This window comes from Scyliorhinus torazame, chromosome 11 (genome assembly GCF_047496885.1).
Source record: "Scyliorhinus torazame isolate Kashiwa2021f chromosome 11, sScyTor2.1, whole genome shotgun sequence".
Lineage (NCBI taxonomy): Eukaryota > Metazoa > Chordata > Chondrichthyes > Carcharhiniformes > Scyliorhinidae > Scyliorhinus > Scyliorhinus torazame.
In genome coordinates, this window is record NC_092717.1 from 1,363,691 (window position 1) to 1,385,955 (window position 22,265).

At 59.0% G+C, this 22,265-nt stretch overlaps 1 protein-coding gene across 1 annotated transcript in view; it reads right to left on the minus strand.

The window, feature by feature from the left end:
- Positions 1-6,269: 6,269 nt before the first annotated feature.
- The window catches only part of LOC140386077 (secreted frizzled-related protein 4-like), an 81,836-nt gene continuing 65,840 nt past the window's right edge, over positions 6,270-22,265 (minus strand). The window contains 1 exon segment of the mRNA XM_072468654.1: positions 6,270-6,452. Coding sequence (XP_072324755.1) covers positions 6,270-6,452 — 183 coding nt within the window.

The following is a 22,265-nucleotide window of genomic DNA, read 5'->3' on the forward strand; positions in this document are numbered from 1 at the left end:
ACTGCCAGAGACCCCACTGCTGGGACTCCCACTGACGGGAACCCCACTGCCAGGAATCTGCCGGGAATCCCACTGCCGGGAATTCCACTGCCGGGAATCTGCCAGGAATCCCACTGCCGGGAATCCCACTGCTGGGAATCTGCTGGGAATCCCACTGCTGTGAATCTGCTGGGAATCCCACTGCCAGGAATCTGCCGGGAATCCCACTGCCGGGCATCCCACTGCCTGGAATCTGGCAGGAATCCCACTGCCGGGAATCCCACTGCCGGGAATCCCACTGCCAGGAATCTGCCGGGAATCCCACTGCCGGGAATTCCACTGCCGGGAATCTGCCAGGAATCCCACTGCCGGGAATCCCACTGCTGGGAATCTGCCAGGAATCCCACTGCCGGGAATCCCACTGCTGGGAATCTGCTGGGAATCCCACTGCTGGGAATCTGCTGGGAATCCCACTGCCAGGAATCTGCCGGGAATTCCACTGCCGGGCATCCCACTGCCTGGAATCTGCCAGGAATCCCACTGCCGGGAATCCCACTGCCGGGAATCCCACTGTCGGGAATCTGCCAGGAATCCCACTGCCGGGAATCCCTCTGCTGGGAATCCCACTGCCAGGAACCCCACTGCCGGAAACCCCACTGCCGGGACTCCCACTGCCGGGAATCCCACTGTCGGGAATCTGCCGGGAATCCCACTGCCGGGAATCTGCTGGGAATCCCACTGCCGGGAATCTGCTGGGATTCCCACTGCCAGGAATCTGCCGGGAATCCCACTGCCAGGAATCCCACTGCCAGGAATCACACAGCCGGGAATCCCACTGTCGGGAATCCCACTGCCGGGAATCCCACTGCCGGGAATCCCACTGCCGGGAATCTGCCGGGAATCCCACTGCCGGGAATCCCACTGCTGGGAATCTGCCAGGAATCCCACTGCCGGGAATCCCACTGCCGGGAATCCCACTGCCAGGAATCTGCCGGGGATCCCACTGCTGGGAATCTGCTGGGAATCCCACTGCCAGGAACCCCACTGCCGGAAACCCCACTGCCGGGACTCCCACTGACGGGAACCCCACTGCCAGGAATCTGCCGGGAATCCCACTGCCGGGAATTCCACTGCTGGGAACCTGCCAGGAATCCCACTGCCGGGAATCCCACTGCTGGGAATCCCACTGCTGGGAATCTGCTGGGAAACCCACTGCCAAGAATCTGCCGGGAATCCCACTGCCGGGCATCCCACTGCCTGGAATCTGCCAGGAATCCCACTGCCGGGAATCCCACTGCCGGGAATCCCACTGCCGGGAATCTGCCTGGAATCCCACTGCCGGGAATCCCTCTGCTGGGAATCCCACTGCCAGGAACCCCACTGCCGGAAACCCCACTGCCGGGACTCCCACTGCTGGGAATCCCACTGTCGGGAATCTGCCGGGAATCCCACTGCCGGGTATCCCACTGCCAGGAATCCCACTGCCGGGAATCTGCCGGGAATCCCACTGCCGGGAATCTGCTGGGAATCCCACTGCCAGGAATCTGCCGGGAATCCCACTGCCAGGAATCCCACTGCCAGGAATCCCACAGCCGGGAATCCCACTGTCGGGAATCCCACTGCCGGGAATCTGCCAGGAATCCCACTGCCGTGAATCCCACTGCTGTGAATCTGCTGGAATCCCACTGCCAGGAACCCCACTGCCGGGAACCCCACTGCCGGAAACCCCACTGCCGGGACTCCCACTGCCGGGAATCCCACTGTCGGGAATCTGCCAGGAATCCCACTGCCGGGAATCCCACTGCCGGGAATCCCACTGCCAGGAATCTGCCGGGAATCCCACTGCCGGGAATTCCATTGCCGGGAATTCCACTGCCGGGAATCTGCCAGGAATCCCACTGCCGGGAATCCCACTGCTGGGAATCTGCCAGGAATCCCACTGCCGGGAATCCCACTGCTGGGAATCTGCTGGGAAACCCACTGCTGGGAATCTGCTGGGAATCCCACTGCCAGGAATCTGCCGGGAATTCCACTGCCGGGCATCCCACTGCCTGGAATCTGCCAGGAATCCCACTGCCGGGAATCCCACTGCCGGGAATCCCACTGTCGGGAATCTGCCAGGAATCCCACTGCCGGGAATCCCTCTGCTGGGAATCCCACTGCCAGGAACCCCACTGCCGGAAACCCCACTGCCGGGACTCCCACTGCCGGGAATCCCACTGTCGGGAATCTGCCGGGAATCCCACTGCCGGGAATCCCACTGCCAGGAATCCCACTGCCGGGAATCTGCCGGGAATCCCACTGCCGGGAATCTGCTGGGAATCCCACTGCCAGGAATCTGCCGGGAATCCCACTGCCAGGAATCCCACTGCCAGGAATCCCACAGCCGGGAATCCCACTGTCGGGAATCCCACTGCCGGGAATCCCACTGTCGGGAATCTGCCAGGAATCCCACTGCCGGTAATCCCTCTGCTGGGAATCCCACTGCCAGGAACCCCACTGCCGGAAACCCCACTACCGGGACTCCCACTGCCGGGAATCCCACTGTCGGGAATCTGCCGGGAATCCCACTGCCGGGAATCCCACTGCCAGGAATCCCACTGCCGGGAATCTGCCGGGAATCCCACTGCCGGGAATCTGCTGGGAATCCCACTGCCGGGAATCTGCTGGGAATCCCACTGCCAGGAATCTGCCGGGAATCCCACTGCCAGGAATCCCACTGCCAGGAATCCCACAGCCGGGAATCCCACTGTCGGGAATCCCACTGCCGGGAATCCCACTGCCGGGAATCCCACTGCCGGGAATCTGCCGGGAATCCCACTGCCGGGAATCCCACTGCTGGGAATCTGCCAGGAATCCCACTGCCGGGAATCCCACTGCTGGGAATCCCACTGCCAGGAATCTGCCGGGGATCCCACTGCTGGGAATCTGCTGGGAATCCCACTGCCAGGAACCCCACTGCCGGAAACCCCACTGCCGGGACTCCCACTGACGGGAACCCCACTGCCAGGAATCTGCCGGGAATCCCACTGCCGGGAATTCCACTGCTGGGAACCTGCCAGGAATCCCACTGCCGGGAATCCCACTGCTGGGAATCTGCTGGGAATCCCACTGCTGGGAATCTGCTGGGAATCCCACTGCCAAGAATCTGCCGGGAATCCCACTGCCGGGCATCCCACTGCCTGGAATCTGCCAGGAATCCCACTACCGGGAATCCCACTGCCGGGAATCCCACTGCCGGGAATCTGCCAGGAATCCCACTGCCGGGAATCCCTCTGCTGGGAATCCCACTGCCAGGAACCCCACTGCCGGAAACCCCACTGCCGGGACTCCCACTGCTGGGAATCCCACTGTCGGGAATCTGCCGGGAATCCCACTGCCGGGTATCCCACTGCCAGGAATCCCACTGCCGGGAATCTGCCGGGAATCCCACTGCCGGGAATCTGCTGGGAATCCCACTGCCAGGAATCTGCCGGGAATCCCACTGCCAGGAATCCCACTGCCAGGAATCCCACAGCCGGGAATCCCACTGTCGGGAATCCCACTGCCGGGAATCTGCCAGGAATCCCACTGCCGTGAATCCCACTGCTGTGAATCTGCTGGAATCCCACTGCCAGGAACCCCACTGCCGGAAACCCCACTGCCGGAAACCCCACTGCCGGGACTCCCACTGCCGGGAATCCCACTGCCAGGAATCCCACTGCCGGGAATCTGCCGGGAATCCCACTGCCGGGAATCTGCCAGGAATCCCACTGCCAGGAATCTGCCGGGAATCCCACTGTCGGGAATCTGCCGGGAATCCCACTGCCGGGAATCCCACTGCCAGGAATCCCACTGCCGGGAATCTGCCGGGAATCCCACTGCCGGGAATCTGCTGGGAATCCCACCGCCGGGAATCTGCTGGGAATCCTACTGCCAGGAATCTGCCGGGAATCCCACTGCCAGGAGTCCCACTGCCAGGAATCCCACAGCCAGGAATCCCACTGTCAGGAATCCCACTGCCGGGAATCCCACTGCCGGGAATCTGCCGGGAATCCCACTGCCGGGAATCCCACTGCTGGGAATCTGCCAGGAATCCCACTGCCGGGAATCCCACTGCCGGGAATCCCACTGCCGGGAATCTGCCGGGGATCCCACTGCTGGGAATCTGCTGGGAATCCCACTGCCAGGAACCCCACTGCCGGAAACCCCACTGCCGGGACTCCCACTGACGGGAACCCCACTGCCAGGAATCTGCCGGGAATCCCACTGCCGGGAATTCCACTGCTGGGAATCTGCCAGGAATCCCACTGCCGGGAATCCCACTGCTGGGAATCTGCTGGGAATCCCACTGCTGGGAATCTGCTGGGAATCCCACTGCCAAGAATCTGCCGGGAATCCCACTGCCGGGCATCCCACTGCCTGGAATCTGCCAGGAATCCCACTGCCGGGAATCCCACTGCCGGGAATCCCACTGCCGGGAATCTGCCAGGAATCCCTCTGCCGGGAATCCCTCTGCTGGGAATCCCACTGCCAGGAACCCCACTGCCGGAAACCCCACTGCCGGGACTCCCACTGCTGGGAATCCCACTGTCGGGAATCTGCCGGGAATCCCACTGCCGGGTATCCCACTGCCAGGAATCCCACTGCCGGGAATCTGCTGGGAATCCCACTGCCAGGAATCTGCCAGGAATCCCACTGCCAGGAATCCCACTGCCAGGAATCCCACAGCCGGGAATCCCACTGTCGGGAATCCCACTGCCGGGAATCTGCCAGGAATCCCACTGCCGTGAATTCCACTGCTGTGAATCTGCTGGAATCCCACTGCCAGGAACCCCACTGCCGGGAACCCCACTGCCGGAAACCCCACTGCCGGGAATCTGCCGGGAATCCCGCTGCCGGGTTCCCCACTGCCGGGAATCTGCCTGGAATTCCACTGCCGGGAATCCCACTTCCGGGAATCCCACTGCCGGGAATCCCACTGCCGGGAACCCCACTGCCGGGAACCCCGCTGCCGGGAATCCCGCTGCCAGGAATCCTGCTGCCGGGAACCCTGCGTGCAGAGTGAACGTCTGGTGTGAATTGTGAATCAGCGAGCGGAGAATCCCGCCCAATATCTCTAAGTGGAGATGCTGACAAAATTAATTTTGAATTATTTTATTAAACTACTTTTTTGTAATTTAAAAAAGAAATCTGCAATGATTATTTGCACACTGTCAAAAACAGTCTGACGGTGTATAGGTTTGTTGGTAGTTTTTGCAGATCCTATAAAGGAAGCAAATGGAAAACAAAGGGTTAAGTCGACAATAAAAGTTTATTTCTGTGTAAAAGGAATGTTGAGTTTTCACAATTTAAAAGTTGAAATCTGGGACAGCAACGGTCTAAAGATCTTTTGGTACAAACTTTTTGTATTTTATGCAAAACTGTTGTTATATGTTATAAATGTTATTCATTGTACCTGCAATCCATCACAAGCAGATATTCTATCTTACTAAAGATCTGTCCAGCAATTCCAGAACATCATTCATCCCAATAAAACCACAATTAAAATGTTATTTATTGGCGATCCCTTCATCTATTTTTGTGTGTGCAGTTTTCACCTCAGACTTGGCAACTTTCACAAAATCCTTTTATTTGTAAAAGTCACAAGCAGTTTTAAAATTATCTGCAAAATAGTTGTATACAACCTCAAGGAAGTAAACACATTTAATAGGTGTTTATGTCTTCCTGGAGCTTTTGTGAATGACATAAACTTTTCAAAACTTTGTAAAGCTATCAATTTTTAAAAACGGAGTCAGAATTCAGTCTGAAAATCTGTAGTTTTATATAGTAAACTGGCCTGTTGGAAGAATAACATTTTAAATAGGTAATGCAAAATGTCACTGCCTCACACTGCCTCCTCATCTGTATGAGAAAACCTAATTCAGATATAGAGAATAGTTTACAGACGGCACTTTGTCAACACACAGTGCAACAAAACATCTCAGGACACAAATGTCCGAATACTTCGAAGCATTAGTTGCACGGGAGAAATTGATGTCACATATATCTTTGCTTTGAAAAATTACAAGCTATAAAGATGAAGGCATACAAAGCTGTCCACCATTTGTAGCACAAGCCAATAAATATTGTAGCAGTGCCTGCATATGGAAATGGAAAGTTTTCGAGCATTAATGATGCTATGCAGTAATATTGAAATGCAGTGCTGCTATAATTACCAGGTAGCATTTGGGTAGAAAGGATCTGCAATTTGTTACCAGGATATGGCTTCCAGAGTATGAAATATTTGTAATTACAGAAACATTCTTAGTTCATGCTTTCTTGGCTCCCTTCTTGCCTTTAGTTTTGTTAATCTTCCTGGGATTGCCAGGAGCTTGATTTGCGTTCTTTGAGTTTGACTTTGGCCCACCACTGCGTTCACTATGTCTTGCATTTTCATTTCTTTCTTGCACAATACGCACCTGCTGTTGCTGGTCCAGTCTTTGTTCCCAACGCTAATGAACACAAAATAACAAGACACCAATGAAAGGAAGCAGTATGGAATAGTCAACTTCAAAGGAGCAATACCCTGCTTATCAAAGCTGGAGAAAGGTTTTTGGTGTGAGTCACTGACCAAAGCACAGGCGGCCGTGCACTTGGGTCCAGCCACCGCATTACACCACAGCTTTATCAGTAATGTGTGACACTACCAAAATGAGAACTACTTTTTCTGCTCTCTCCTAAACAATGAAGTTGTGCTCATTTAAAAACAAAATTTTTCAGAACATTGGTGATCAATCTGTGAGTTATTTTCTCCCCTTCCCTGACTGTTTTGAAGGCTCCTTGACAGCACACTCCTGCAGCTTGCCTGGAGATGCACTATTAATTGATTAGCCCTCACAATGACAGTGAGGGCTAATCAATTAATTTTCCTATCTACAGTGATAGGAAATCACGGCCCGAGAACAGAGAGCTGGCAGGGGATGAAGTGACAGAAAGAGGGAAACAGCAGAAAGAGGTGGAGTGGGGGAAAGGGGCCGGGAGGAGCAATGTGGGGAGCAGAAACCGCTCGAGGGGAGGTAGGGACAGGAGTGACAGGGAGAAGAGGGACGGGGATAGGAGGGATAGGAGGGACAGGGAGAGGAGGGATAGGAGTGACAGGGAGAGGAGGGAGAGGGGTAGGAGAGACAGGGACAGGAGGGATAGGGAGAGGAGGGACAGGGAGAGAAGGGACAGAGAGAGGAGCGACAGGGATAGGAGGGAGAGGGAGAGGAGGGCGAGGGATAGGACGGAGAGGGAGAGGAGGGACAGGGCGAGGGGGGACGAATAGGAAGGCGAGGGATAGGGGGGCAGGGATAAGAGGGATAGGAGGGACAAGGATAGGAGGGAGAGGAGGGATAGGGAGAGGAGGGATAGGGAGAGGAGGGACAGGGAGAGGAGGGGCAAGGAGAGGAGTGACAGGGATAGGAGGGATAGGGAGAAGTGGGACCGGGTTAGGAGGGATAGGGATAGGAGGGACTTGGAGAGGAGGGACCGGCATAGGAGGGACAGAGATAGGAGGGACAGGGATTGGGGGGAGTGGAGGGATAGGGATAGGAGTAACAGGGATAAGAGGGAGAGGAGGGCCAGGGAGAGGAGAGACAGGGAGAGGATGGATAGAGAGAGGGAGAGGAGGGATAGGGAGAGGAGGGAGGGGGGAGGAGTGACGGGATAGGAGGGATAGGGAAAGGAGGGCTAGGGAGAGGACGGAGATGAGGGACAGGGATAGGTGGGACAGGAAGAGGGAGAGGAAGGATAGGGAGAGGAGGGACAGGGATAGGAGGGACAAGGAGAAGAGGGAGAGGAAGAGGAGGGACATGGAGAGGAGGGACAGGGATAGGAGGACAGGGATAGGAGGGAGAGGGAGAGGGAGAGGAGGGACAGGGATAGGAGGGACAGGGAGAGGAGGGACAGGGCTATGAGGAACAGGGCGAGGAGGGACAGAGATAGGAGGACAGGGATAGGAGGGAGAGGGAGAGGGAGAGGAGGGACAGGGATAGGAGGGACAGGGATAGGAGGACAGGGATAGGAGGGAGAGGGAGAGGGAGAGGAGGGACAGGGATAGGAGGGACAGGGAGAGGAGGGACAGGGCTATGAGGAACAGGGCGAGGAGGGACAGAGATAGGAGGGATAGGGAGAGGAGGGACAGGGATAGGAGGGACAGGGAGAGGGGTAGGACGGACAGGGACAGGAGGGATAGGGAGAGGAGGGACAGGGAGAGAAGGGACAGAGAGAGGAGCGACAGGGATAGGAGGGAGAGGGAGAGGAGGGCGAGGGATAGGACGGAGAGGGAGAGGAGGGACAGGGCGAGGGGGGACGAATAGGAAGGCGAGGGATAGGGGGGCAGGGATAAGAGGGATAGGGATAGGAGGGACAAGGATAGGAGGGAGAGGAGGGATAGGGAGAGGAGGGATAGGGAGAGGAGGGACAGGGAGAGGAGGGGCAAGGAGAGGAGTGACAGGGATAGGAGGGATAGGGAGAAGTGGGACCGGGTTAGGAGGGATAGGGATAGGAGGGACTTGGAGAGGAGGGACCGGGATAGGAGGGACAGAGATAGGAGGGACAGGGATAGGGGGGAGTGGAGGGATAGGGATAGGAGTAACAGGGATAAGAGGGAGAGGAGGGCCAGGGAGAGGAGAGACAGGGAGAGGATGGATAGAGAGAGGGAGAGGAGGGATAGGGAGAGGAGGGAGGGGGGAGGAGTGACAGGGATAGGAGGGATAGGGAAAGGAGGGCTAGGGAGAGGACGGAGATGAGGGACAGGGATAGGTGGGACAGGAAGAGAGAGAGGAAGGATAGGGAGAGGAGGGACAGGGATAGGAGGGACAAGGAGAAGAGGGAGAGGAAGAGGAGGGACATGGAGAGGAGGGACAGGGATAGGAGGACAGGGATAGGAGGGAGAGGGAGAGGGAGAGGAGGGACAGGGATAGGAGGGACAGGGAGAGGAGGGACAGGGAGAGGAGGGACAGGGATAGGAGGGACATGGATAGGAGGGAGAGGGATAGGGAGAGGAGGGACAGGGATAGGAGGGACAGGGAGAGGAGGGACAGGGCTATGAGGGACAGGGCGAGGAGGGACAGAGATAGGAGGGATAGGGAGAGGAGGGACAGGGATAGGAGGGACAGGGAGAGGGAGAGGAGGGACAGGGATAGGAGGGACAGGGAGAGGGATAGGAGGGACAGGGATAGGAGGGACAGGGAGAGGAGGGACAGGGAGAGGAGGGATAGGGATAGGAGGGACAGTATAGGAGGGAGAGGGATAGGGAGAGGAGGGACAGGGAGAGGAGGGACAGGGAGAGGGAGAGGAGGGACAGGGATAGGAGGGACAGGGAGAGGGATAGGGAGAGGAGGGACAGGGATAGGAGGGACAGGGAGAGGGATAGGGAGAGGAGGGACAGGGATAGGAAGGACAGGGAGAGGAGGGATAGGGATAGGAGGGACAGGGATAGGAAGGACAGGGAGAGGAGGGATAGGGATAGGAGGGAGAGGGATAAGTCTTACAACACTAGACTTTAACCTGGTGATGTAAGACCCCTTACTGTGCTCACCCCAGTCCAACGCCGGCATCTCCACATCTTAGAAAATATCGACAGGATTAGACAAATTCAACAGCGTGAAAGGGAAATGAGACAAACTGACTTGAGTTTTGTGAGGAACTCGCAGAATAATAATAATAATCTTTATTAGGGTCACAAGTCGGCTTCCATTAACACCGCAATGAGGTTAGGTTAGGGAGAACCAATGGATGTGGTTTATTTGAATTTCCAGAAAGCTTTTGATAAAATGCCACATCAGAGATTAGTGTGCAAAGTTAAAGTGCCTGGGATTGGGGGTCCACAGATTGGCACGGGGGGGGGGGGGGGGGTGTGCCTGGGATTTGGGGTTCACAGATTGGCATGGGGGGGTTGTGCCTGGGATTGGGGGTTCACAGATTGGCATGGAGGGGGGGTTGTGCCTGGGATTGGGGGTTCACAGATTGGCATGGGTAGGGTTTGTGCCTGGGATTGGGGGTTCACAGATTGGCATGGGTAGGGTTTGTGCCTGGGATTGGGGGTTCAGAGACTGGCACAGGGGGGGTTTGTGCCTGGGATTGGGGGTTCACAGATTGGCATGGGGGGGGTTGTGCCTGGGATTGGGGGTTCACAGATTGGCACGGGAGGGTTTGTGCCTGGGATTGGGGGTTCACAGATTGGCATGGGGGGTTTATGCCTGGGATTGGGGGTTCACAGATTGGCACGGGGGGGGGGTTGTGCCTGGGATTGGGGGTTCACAGATTGGCACGGGGGAGGTTTGTGCCTGGGATTGGGCGTTCACAGATTGGCACGGGGGGGGGGGGGTTGTGCCTGGGATTGGGGATTCACAGATTGGCACGGGGGGGGGGTTTGTGCCTGGGATTGGGGGTTCACAGATTGGCACGGGGGGGGGGGTTATGCCTGGGATTGGGGGGTCACAGATTGGCACGGGGGGGGGGGGTTTGTGCCTGGGATTGGGGGTTCACAGATTGGCACGGGGGGGGTTATGCCTGGGATTGAGGGTTCACAGATCAGCACGGGGGGGGGGGGGGGTTTGTGCCTGGGATTGGGGGTTCACAGATCAGCACGGGGGGGGGTTTGTGCCTGGGATTGGGGGTTCACAGATCAGCACGGGGGGGGTTTGTGCCTGGGATTGGGGGTTCACAGATTGGCACGGGGGGGGGTTGTGCCTGGGATTGTGGGTTCACAGATCAGCACGGGGGGGGTTTGTGCCTGGGATTGGGGGTTCACTGATTGGCATGGAGGGGGGAGGGGGGGTTGTAGTGGCGATGTTCTGGGTGGTCAGGCAATACGTGGCTCTCATCAGGGAACTTTGCTTTCGGACTTTCAACCCCACAAAATTGGCACCAAAAGGACAAAAGGTTCCCCAAACTAGCCCTGCAGCCACTGCAGTGCCAGCTAACATGCCAAAAACCAGCAATCCAGCTTTAAAGGCAGTGACAGCCAAGAGAGGGAAACATCAACCTCGGGGCAGGGAGGCCTCGACCTCGGGGCAGGGAGGCCTCGACCTCGGGGCAGGGAGGCCTCGACCTCGGGGCAGGGAAACATCGACCTCGGGGCAGGGAGGCCGTGACCTCGGGGCAGGGAGGCCGTGACCTCGGGACAGGGAGGCCTCGACCTCGGGGCAGGGAAACCTCGACCTCGGGGCAGGGAGGCGTCGACCTCGGGGCAGGGAGGCCTCGACCTCGGGGCAGGGAGGCCTCGACCTCGGGACAGGGAGGCCTCGACCTCGGGGCAGGGAAACCTCGACCTCGGGGCAGAGAAACATCGACCTCGGGGCAGGGAGGCGTCGACCTCGGGGCAGGGAGGCCTCGACCTCGGGGCAGGGAGGCCTCGACCTCGGGACAGGGAGGCCTCGACCTCGGGGCAGGGAAACATCGACCTCGGGGCAGGGAGGCCTCGATCTTGGGGCGGGGAGGCCTCGACCTCGGGGCAGGGAGGCCTCGACCTCGGGGCAGGGAGGCCTCAACCTCGGGGCAGGGAGGCCTCAACCTCGGGGCAGGGAGGCCTCGACCTCGGGACAGGGAGGCCTCGACCTCGGGGCAGGGAAACCTCGACCTCGGGACAGGGAGGCCTCGACCTCGGGGCAGGGAAACCTCGACCTCGGGGCAGGGAGGCCTCGACCTCGGGGCAGGGAGGCCTCGACCTCGGGGCAGGGAGGCCTCGACCTCGGGGCAGGGAAACATCGACCTCGGGGCAGGGAAACATCGACCTCGGGGCAGGGAAACGTCGACCTCGGGGCAGGGAAACGTCGACCTCGGGGCAGGGAAACGTCGACCTCGGGGCAGGGAGGCCTCGACCTCGGGGCAGGGAGGCCTCGACCTCGGGGCAGGGAAACGTCGACCTCGGGGCATGGAGGCCTCGACCTCGGGGCAGGGAGGCCTCGACCTCGGGGCAGGGAGGCCTCGACCTCGGGGCAGGGAAACATTGACCTCGGGGCAGGGAAACATCGACCTCGGGGCAGGGAGGCCTCGACCTCGGGGCAGGGAGGCCTCGACCTCGGGGCAGGGAAACATTGACCTCGGGGCAGGGAGGCCTCGACCTCCGGGCAGGGAAACATCGACCTCGGGGCAGGGAAACGTCGACCTCGGGGCAGGGAGGCCTCGACCTCGGGGCAGGGAGGCCCCGACCTCGGGGCAGGGAAACGTCGACCTCGGGGCAGGGTGGCCCCGACCTCGGGGCAGGGAGGCCTCGACCACGGGGCAGGGAGGCCTCGACCTCGGGGCAGGGAGGCCTCGACCTCGGGGCAGGGAGGCCTCGACCTCGGGGCAGGGAGGCCTCGACCTCGGGGCAGGGAAACATCGACCTCGGGGCAGGGAAACATCGACCTCGGGGCAGGGAGGCCTCGACCTCGGGGCAGGGAGGCCTCGACCTCGGGGCAGGGAAACATTGACCTCGGGGCAGGGAGGCCTCGACCTCCGGGCAGGGAAACATCGACCTCGGGGCAGGGAAACGTCGACCTCGGGGCAGGGAGGCCTCGACCTCGGGGCAGGGAGGCCCCGACCTCGGGGCAGGGAAACGTCGACCTCGGGGCAGGGAGGCCCCGACCTCGGGGCAGGGAGGCCTCGTCCACGGGGCAGGGAGGCCTCGACCTCGGGGCAGGGAGGCCTCGACCTCGGGGCAGGGAGGCCTCGACCTCGGGGCAGGGAGGCCTCGACCTCGGGGCAGGGAGGCCTCGACCTCGGGGCAGGGAGGCCTCGACCTCGGGGCAGGGAGGCCTCGACCTCGGGGCAGGGAAACATCGACCTCGGGGCAGGGAAACGTCGACCTCGGGGCAGGGAAACATCGACCTCGGGGCAGGGAGGCCTCGACCTCGGGGCAGGGAGGCCTCGACCTCGGGGCAGGGAAACATTGACCTCGGGGCAGGGAAACGTCGACCTCGGGGCAGGGAGGCCTCGACCTCGGGGCAGGGAGGCCTCGACCTCGGGGCAGGGAAACATTGACCTCGGGGCAGGGAAACATCGACCTCGGGGCAGGGAGGCCTCGACCTCGGGGCAGGGAGGCCTCGACCTCGGGGCAGGGAAACATTGACCTCGGGGCAGGGAGGCCTCGACCTCCGGGCAGGGAAACATCGACCTCGGGGCAGGGAAACGTCGACCTCGGGGCAGGGAGGCCTCGACCTCGGGGCAGGGAGGCCCCGACCTCGGGGCAGGGAAACGTCGACCTCGGGGCAGGGAGGCCCCGACCTCGGGGCAGGGAAACCTCGACCTCGGGGCAGGGAAACGTCGACCTCGGGGCAGGGAAACATTGACCTCGGGGCAGGGAAACGTCGACCTCGGGGCAGGGAGGCCCCGACCTCGGGGCAGGGAAACGTCGACCTCGGGGCAGGGAGGCCCCGACCTCGGGGCAGGGAGGCCTCGACCTCGGGGCAGGGAGGCCTCGACCTCGGGGCAGGGAAACCTCGACCTCGGGGCAGGGAGGCCTCGACCTCGGGGCAGGGAAACATTGACCTCGGGGCAGGGAGGCCTCGACCTCGGGGCAGGGAGGCCCCGACCTCGGGGAAGGGAGGCCTCTGTGACCAACCCCACGGAATCACCAGCGCAGAACCAGATAATGATGCAACAGATGATGGAGTTTATTACTACTGAGCTCCAGAAGCACAGGGACGCGATGAAGTAGGGCCTGTTGGCGGGAGTGAGGTCAGCAGTAGAGACCGCGATGGCCCCCATAAACGAAGCAATGGGCAGAATGGAGTGAAAGCTGGAGGCCCAAGAAGCAATGATGCGGGACCTAGAAAAAGCCGCTCCGGACCAGGGAGATCGGATCGCTGTGATTGAAGCTGAGGTGATGAGTCTGTAAAGACGCAGGTTTTAAAAGAAAAAGGTTGGCGACCAAGAAAACTGGTGCTGCCGACAGAACCTGCGGATCGTGGGGCTGCTGGAGGGCACAGGAGGAGGAACCCCACAGACTATGTAGCAGCGATGCTCGGAAAGCTGGTCAGGGAGGAAGGCTTCGCAAAGCCCCCAGAGGTGGACCGGACCCACAGGTCTCTCCCACAGCGGCCCAAGGCCGGGGAACCACTGCAAAAAAAGATAGTTGAGGCTTCATAGGTTCCAGGGGAAGGAGCAGATCCTGAGTTGGGCAAAAACCATGAGGACGTGCAAGTGGGAGGGACCCACCATCCATTTGTACCAAGGTATGGGCAGACCTAGCCAAACACCGGGCAGAATGTAATAGTGCCAAAGTGGGGGTGACATTATACAAATATACAGCAGTTGAAGAGTTAATGTTATGTTAAAACTAGCCACTAGAGGGAGCTAAGGGACAGTACTATAAATTGCACTGGCTCAGAGGTTGCTGGGAGACGAGAAAACGACCTGGAGACAGTTCAGGAGAGTGAGCTAAAGAAGTAGAAGATGGTTAGGCATAGGAGACATCAGTTGTGCATTTGTGAGTTCTGTAGTTCGAGGTAGTTTAATATAGTAACCTTATACGTTTGGAATACGTACAAATCTTATTTAGTCATGTTAATAAATTAGATGTGTTTGTTAACAAAGTTTTTTGTTCTTTGTTCAACACTGTGCATCCAGGCCATCCAGCTAAAGCAAAGCAGAGAGCAACGGGGGGGGGAGCAGGTAGAGGGAGGGAAGGGGGGAGGGTATTGAACTTGATGATCAGCCATGATCATAATGAATTGCAGAGCAGGCTCGAAGGGCCGAATGGCCTCCTGCTTCTATTTTCTTTTTTTCTACGTTTCCATGTTACATTTCCGCTAAGGAGTTCAGCTGATTGTTTAAGTTCTCGCTACATCTTTTGAAAAAAATGAAGATGTTTATCCTCGAACTTGCCATACTTAGTCTTCAAATGCCTTTGACATTTTGAGGGTTTTAACTCCCAGAACTTCCATTTTCCAGAACGTCCCTGCACATAACACACATGGGCTTTGCATCCTGATTTGCATTGGCACAATTAACAAATCCTTACTTCAAGAAATTATCTTTATACTGCTTTGTTCACGATTTCAGTTTTTTCGTTGTTTAAAACAATTCATAAGAACATCAAGGGCGAAATTCTCCCCCAACGGCGGGATGCCCGCCGACTGGCGCCAAAGCCGGCGCCAATCAGACGGGCATCGCGCCGACCCAAAGGTGCGGAAGGAATCGCATCTTTGGGGGCCGAGCCCCAACATTGAGGGGCTAGGCCGACGCCGGAGGGATTTCCGCCCCGCCAGCTGGCGGAAATGGCGTTTGTTGCCCCGCCAGCTGGCGCGGAAATGCGGCGCATGCGCGGGAGCGCAGCGGCCGCTGTCAGTTTCCCAGCGCATGCGCGGGAGCGTCAGCGGCCGCTGACAGTTTCCCGCGCATGCGCGGGAGGCGGCTGCTGTCAGTTTCCCGCACATGCGCAGTGGGGAGAGTCTCTTCCGCCTCCGCCATGGTGGAGGCCGTGGCGGAAGCGGAAGGGAAAGAGTGCCCCCACGGCACAGGCCCGCCCGTGGATCGGTGGGCCCCGATCACGGGCCAGGCCACCGTGGGATCACCCCCCGGGGTCAGATCGCCCCACGCCCCCCCCCAGGACCCCGGAGCCCGCCCACGCCGCCTGGTCCCGCCGGTAAATACCAGGCTTGATTTACGTCGGCGGGACAGGCAATTCCTGGGCGGGACTTCAGCGGGGGGTCCCGCCAACCGGCGCGGCCGGATTCCCGCCCCCGCCCAATCTCCGGGAGCGGAGACTTCGGCGGGGGCGGGGGCGGGATTCACGGCGGCCAACGGCCATTCTGCGACCCGGCGGGGGGTCGGAGAATGACGCCCAAGAACTAGAAGCAGGAGTCGGCAATCTGGCCCCTCGAGCCTGCTCCGCCATTCAATGAGATCATGGCTGATCTTTTGTGGACTCAGCTCCACTTTCCGGTCCGATCACCATAACCCTTAATCCCTTTATTCTTCAAAAAACTATCTATCTTTATCTTAAAAACATTTAATGAAGGAGCCTCTACTGGGCAAGAAATTCCATAGATTCACAACCCTTTGGGTGAAGAAGTTCCTCCTGAACTCAGTCCTAAATCTACATCCCCTTATTTTGAGGCTATGCCCCCTACTTCTGCTTTCACCCGCCAGTGGAAACAACCTGCCTGCATCTATCCTATCTATTCCCTTCATAATTTTATATGTTTCTATTAGATCCCCCCCTCAACCTTCTAAATTCCAACGAGTACAGTCCCAGTCTACTCAACCTCTCCTCGTAATCCAACCCCTTCAGCTCTGGGATTAACCTAGTGAATCTCCTCTGCACATCCTCCAGTGCCAGTACGTCCTTTCTCAAGTAAGGAGACCAAAACTGAACACAATACTCCAGGTGTGGCCTCATTAACACCTTATACAATTGCAGCATAACCTCCCTAGTCTTAAACTCCATCCCTCTAGCAATGAAGGACAAAATTCCATTTGCATTCTTAATCACCTGTTGCACCTGTAAACCAATTTTTTGTGACTCATGCACTAGCACACCCAGGTCTCTCTGCACAGCAGCATGTTTTAATATTTTATCATTTAAATAATAATCCCGTTTGCTGTTATTCCTACCAAAATGGATAACCTCACATTTGTCAACATTGTATTCCATCTGCCAGACCCTAGCCCATTCACTTAGCCTATCCAAATCCCTCTGCAGACTTCCAGTATCATCTGCACTTTTTGCTTTACCACTCATCTTAGTGTCGTCTGCAAACTTGGACACATTGCCCTTGGTCCCCAACTCCAAATCATCTATGTAAATTGTGAACAATTGTGGGCCCAACACTGATCCCTGAGGGACACCACTAGCTACTGATTGCCAACCAGAGAAACACCCATTAATCCCCACTCTTTGCTTTCTATTAATTAACCAATCCTCTATCCATGCTACTACTTTCCCCTTAATGCCATGCATCTTTATCTTATGCAACAACCTTTTGTGTGGCACCTTGTCAAAGGCTTTCTGGAAATCCAGATATACCACATCCATTGGCTCCCCGTTATCTACCGCACTGTTAATGTCCTCAAAAAATTCCACTAAATTAGTTAGGCACGACCTGCCCTTTATGAACCCATGCTGCATCTGCCCAATGGGACAATTTCCATCCAGATGCCTCGCTATTTCTTCCTTGATGATAGATTCCAGCATCTTCCCTATTACCGAAGTTAAGCTCACTGGCCTATAATTACCCGCTTTCTGCCTACCTCCTTTTTTAAACAGTGGTGTCACGTTAGCTAATTTCCAATCCGCCGGGACCACCCCAGTGTCTAGTGAATTTTGGTAAATTACCACTAGTGCATTTGCAATTTCCCTAGCCATCTCTTTTAGCACTCTGGGATGCATTTCATCAGATCCAAGAGACTTGTCTACCTTTAGCCCCATTAGCTTGCCCATCACTACCTCCTTGGTGATAACAATCCTCTCAAGGTCCTCACCTGTCATAGCCTCATTTCTATCAGTCAACTCATCTTGAGTTCTTCACAATCCTGTTGCTTTGCTTTCTCACAGCTACAAAATGGAGGAATCTCTCGTCTGTAATTGCATCAAAAGCACGGAGGTGCAGGGCGCGTGACCTGCATCGTTCCATTTAAAAGCCAGTCACGGCCATTGGGCTCTCCTCCCACAATTGGGAACGCCGGGGCCAAACTCTCCATGACCCTCTCGACATGCGCCCGGACCAACCCACGGGTCGCAACCCACAGTTTGAAAAACTCTGCAATAGTAAACTAGTTTCCGTTTTTCTAATCGTTGGCTTGATTCCATGTGCGATTGAATATAAGTTCAAAAAACAAAATACATGGATAAATTAAATTGAGAACTTCTCGAACACTACAAATTTCTTTGGGTGCAATTTTCGCAAAATTGCTCAGCGTATTGGACCAGTCAGGAAAACCTATGAGAAACTCGCCCGTTTCACAGGAGCCTTTTCTCGCCTGATTGAGCGGCACTCTGTGGACGGTCAAAGTGCTGGCAAGGCTCACACAACCTGCTGAGTGGCCGGGCCGAAACACATCGGCAATGCCAGACTTCTGGGATGAGGGAGCCCTTGGCAAAGGACGCCCTGATCTCAAAGTTAAATTAAAGGCATCGAGCCACCCCCCATAGACATCGGGACCCCCCCCCATAGACATCAGGATTCCCCCCCACAGACATCGGGAACCCCCCCATAGACATCAGGATTCCCCCCCATAGACATCGGGATTCCCCCCCATAGACATCGGGATTCCCCCCCACAGGCATCGGGACCCCCCCCCCATAGACATCGGGACCCCCCCCCCCATAGACATCGGGATTCCCCCCACAGACATCGGGAACCCCCCCATAGACATCGGGACCCCTCTCCATAGACATCGGGATTCCCCCCCCATAGACATCGGGATTCCCCCCCACAGACATCGGGATTCCCCCCCACAGACATCGGGACACCCCCCCATAGACATTGGGACCCCCATCCACAGACATCGGGACCCCTCCCACAGACATCAGGCTCCCCCCATAGACATCGGGACCCTCCCCCACAGACATTGGGACTCCTCCACAGACATCGCCCCCCCCCCCCCCACAGACATCGGGACCCCCCCCCCAAGACATCGGGACCCTCCCATCGCCAAGGGGAACAGCCCCTAGCACAGAAGGGCTCCGCCCGCCCCCATCAAGCAAACAGTGGGGCATTCCCCCCCCCTCCCCCTCCCCACCACCATGCAAGCATTTGGGCGATCAGAACACGCACCCTCCCCCAGAGCATTGGACCACTCCACCCCCTCATTGGCACCACTCCCCCTGCCCCGGCACTGGCACCACATCCTCCTCATCACAAACACCGTGCACACACCCCCTTCACAGATCTCGTCGGTGCAAATCCCGTTTTTGGCCGCTCGCGAGATTTAGTGGCCATTTGAGGATTTGCACCCACGGCTAACAGGGCAACTCAATCGCGGCCTTTGCGTGGAATTCTCCGATTTTGAGACTAGGGGCGGGATTCTCCGATCCCCCGCCGGGTGGGAGAATCGCCGGAGGTCGGCGTGAATCCTGGGCGTCATTCTCCGACCCCCCAGAAGGTCGGAGGATGGCCGTTGGCCGCCGTGAATCCCGCCCCCGCCGGTTGCCGAAGTCTCCGAAGGGAGAAAAGTCGGCGGGGCGTTAATGGCGCCGCTGCCGTCGGAGAATGGCACGGATCTGCGCAAGGCAGCCGATTTTCGGCCTGCCGATATTCTCCCTTCCGGATGGGCCGAAGTCCCGTCGACGTGATGACCGTTCACGTCGACGTAAATTAAACATCCTTTTCATCGGCGTGACCCGGTGCTCCAGGCTCACGCCGACCAGCGTGGAGGTGAGTGACGGCCTGGGGGGTTGGCTCTGGGCAGGCGATGGCGTGGCCGCAGTCTGAATGTGTGAGGAGAGGTGTGTCTCGGGTTGTGTGTGTGTGTGCGGCGGGGGGGGGGGGGGTGGTTAGAGTGGGCTGGGCTCCGGGGGAGTGCCGGGAGGGGGGTCCGTGCCGGGGAGGGGGATGGGGGGTCCGTGCCGGGGAGGAGGTTGGGGTCCGTGCCGGGGAGGAGGTTGGGGGGTCCGTGCCGGGAAGGAAGTTGGGGCCCGTGCCGGGGAGGAGGTTGGGGGGGTCCGTGCCGGGGAGGGGGATGGGGGGTCCGTGCCGGGGAGGAGTTTGGGGTCCGTGCCGGGGAGGAGGTTGGGGGGGTCCGTGCCGGGGAGGAGGTTGGGGGGGGGTCCGTGCCGGGGAGGAGGTTGGGGTCCGTGCCGGGGAGGAGGTTGGGGGGGTCCGTGCCGGGGAGGAGGTTGGGGTCCGTGCCGGGGAGGAGGTTGGGGGGGTCCGTGCCGGGGAGGGGGATGGGGGGTCCGTGCCGGGGAGGAGGTTGGGGTCCGTGCCGGGGAGGGGGATGGGGGGTCCGTGCCGGGGAGGAGGTTGGGGTCCGTGCCGGGGTGGAGGTTGGGGGGGTCCGTGCCGGGGAGGGGGATGGGGGGTCCGTGCCGGGGAGGAGGTTGGGGTCCGTGCCGGGGAGGGGGATGGGGGGTCCGTGCCGGGGAGGAGGTTGGGGTCCGTGCCGGGGAGGGGGATGGGGGCTCCGTGCCGGGGAGTAGGTGGGGGGGGGGGTCCGTGCCGGGGAGGGGGATGGGGGGTCCGTGCCGGGGAGGGGGATGCGAGGGCAAGTGAGTTGGTCCACCTGGCCAGGTGCCAGCCTCCAACAGTTGGACCCATGCGGTCCATGCCACCTGGCTGGGGGGAGGAGGAGATATGGGCAATGATGACATGTCGTCGTTCCCATCCCCCCCACCAGGCCGTCATGTTTTCCGATCATCCAGCGATGTTGGCCGCCGTGGCGGCAGCCGCTAATGTCTATGTTGCCCTGGAGGAGGAGGAGGAGCGTGCCAGAGAGGCGGCGCAGGCTGCCGCAGAGGGACAGGCGGCAGCCGCCCAGGCTGGAGGGACACCTGACCGACAGGATGAGGAGGGGGAGGAGGACGTCGCGGCCCCACGGCAACGGAGGCACCCGAGGGCGCCCCGTGTGTACCGGCTCCGACAGTCATACCAGGACCTTACGGACCGGGAATGCAGGAGGAGACTCCGGATGAGGCGGGAAACCGTGGCACACATCTGCCACCTGCTGGCACACCTGTCACCGCGTGGCACTGGCGGGGGACACCCTCTCCCCGTGTCCGTCAAGGTTACGGTGGCCCTGAACTTTTATGCAACGGGGTCATTCCAGGCACCGAGTGGGGACCTGTCCGGCATATCGCAGACATCGGTGCATCGGTGCATCCGGGCAGTGACAGATGCCCTTTATGCCATGGCGCACCGCTACATCCGCTTCCCTGTGGACCAGGCCAGCCAAGATGCCCGGGCCGTGGGCTTCTCTGCCGTGGCCGGGTTCCCCATGGTCCAGGGCGCGATTGATGGGATGCACGTCGCCGTGCGGCCACCTGCAGATAACAGGGCCGTGTTCACCAATAGGAAGGGGACCTATTCGACGAACATACAGGTGGTCTGCGACCACCGCATGATGATCCTGCACGTCTGCGCCCGTTACCCAGGCAGTGTACACGACTCATACGTGTTGTCGCAGTCATCCATCCCCGGCATGTACGAGGGACGCCATCCCCGGCTGAGGGGCTGGTTGCTGGGCGACAGGGGCTACCCATTGCGATCGTGGCTGATGACGCCTATACGGAGGCCACGCAATGAGGCGGAGAACCGCTACAATGATGCCCATGGAGTGATAGAGAGGTGCTTTGGCGTGCTGAAGATGCGTTTCAGGTGCCTGGACCTCTCTGGGGGCACCCTCCAGTATCGGTCAGATAGGGTCGGCCGCATCATTGTGGTGTGCTGCGTCCTGCACAACATAGCCCAGCAGAGGGGCGATGTGCCGCAGGCAGAGGAGGGCGGAGTGGAGGAGCAGCAGGAAGAGGCGCAGTCCTCCCCAGATGAGGGGGATGGGGGTAATGGTCAGGGCAGACGGGGTAGACACAGGCGGGTGGCTGTCCACCGTTACCGGCTGGCCCAGCGGGCACGGGACAGACTGATAGCCGCCCGCTTCACTGACTAGATGGGCGTGGGAATCGGGTAGTATGGCCACAGACCGCACACCATGGCAACAGCCGACCACCCACACCCCCCACCCATCCACCCACCCAGCACCCTCACCCACCTCCCCAACCCTACCCACCCCACCCGCATGCACACCACCCCCCCCCCCATTGCCGATCCACCTGCGGCACAACGGGCTGGGCTCACACAGCTGCGGGTGGACGCGTGTCTATTGCAGGCCATGGAGGATGATGACAACCCGCCCTGCGGTGAGCTCCTGGCTCCACATCGTTGGACTATGTCTGACCCATGGCCACAGTACCACCATCCACCTGGACCATCCCTGCATGCGGCTGTGACACTGCAGCGCACGGTCCCGTCCTCTGCCCGGGGGGATGTTGATGGTGGCCCAGGGGGAACGGGGCAGACTCACCTGGGGCTGAGGTAACACCACCCCTCACACACACACTTGCGCTCAACGTACATGACACCCCCGCACGCTTTGGACAGAGCACAAAGGCAGCTTCTGTAGGTGTAACATTGACTTTAATAACCAAACGAGTTCATGCACGTGCCCTAGCCCCTAAAACTCATCTGTGCCCTGCACCCGTGCCAACTTACTCAGTGTCTAATTGTTTGGCCTTACGGGCCCTTTGACTACGTCTATGTGGTTCCCCAGACGGTACAGCAGAACTGGAGGTGGACTCCTGTGATTCCTGCCCTCTGACACTGGATCCCTTTGGCGTCCCTTTCCTGGGGCGTCCTGGC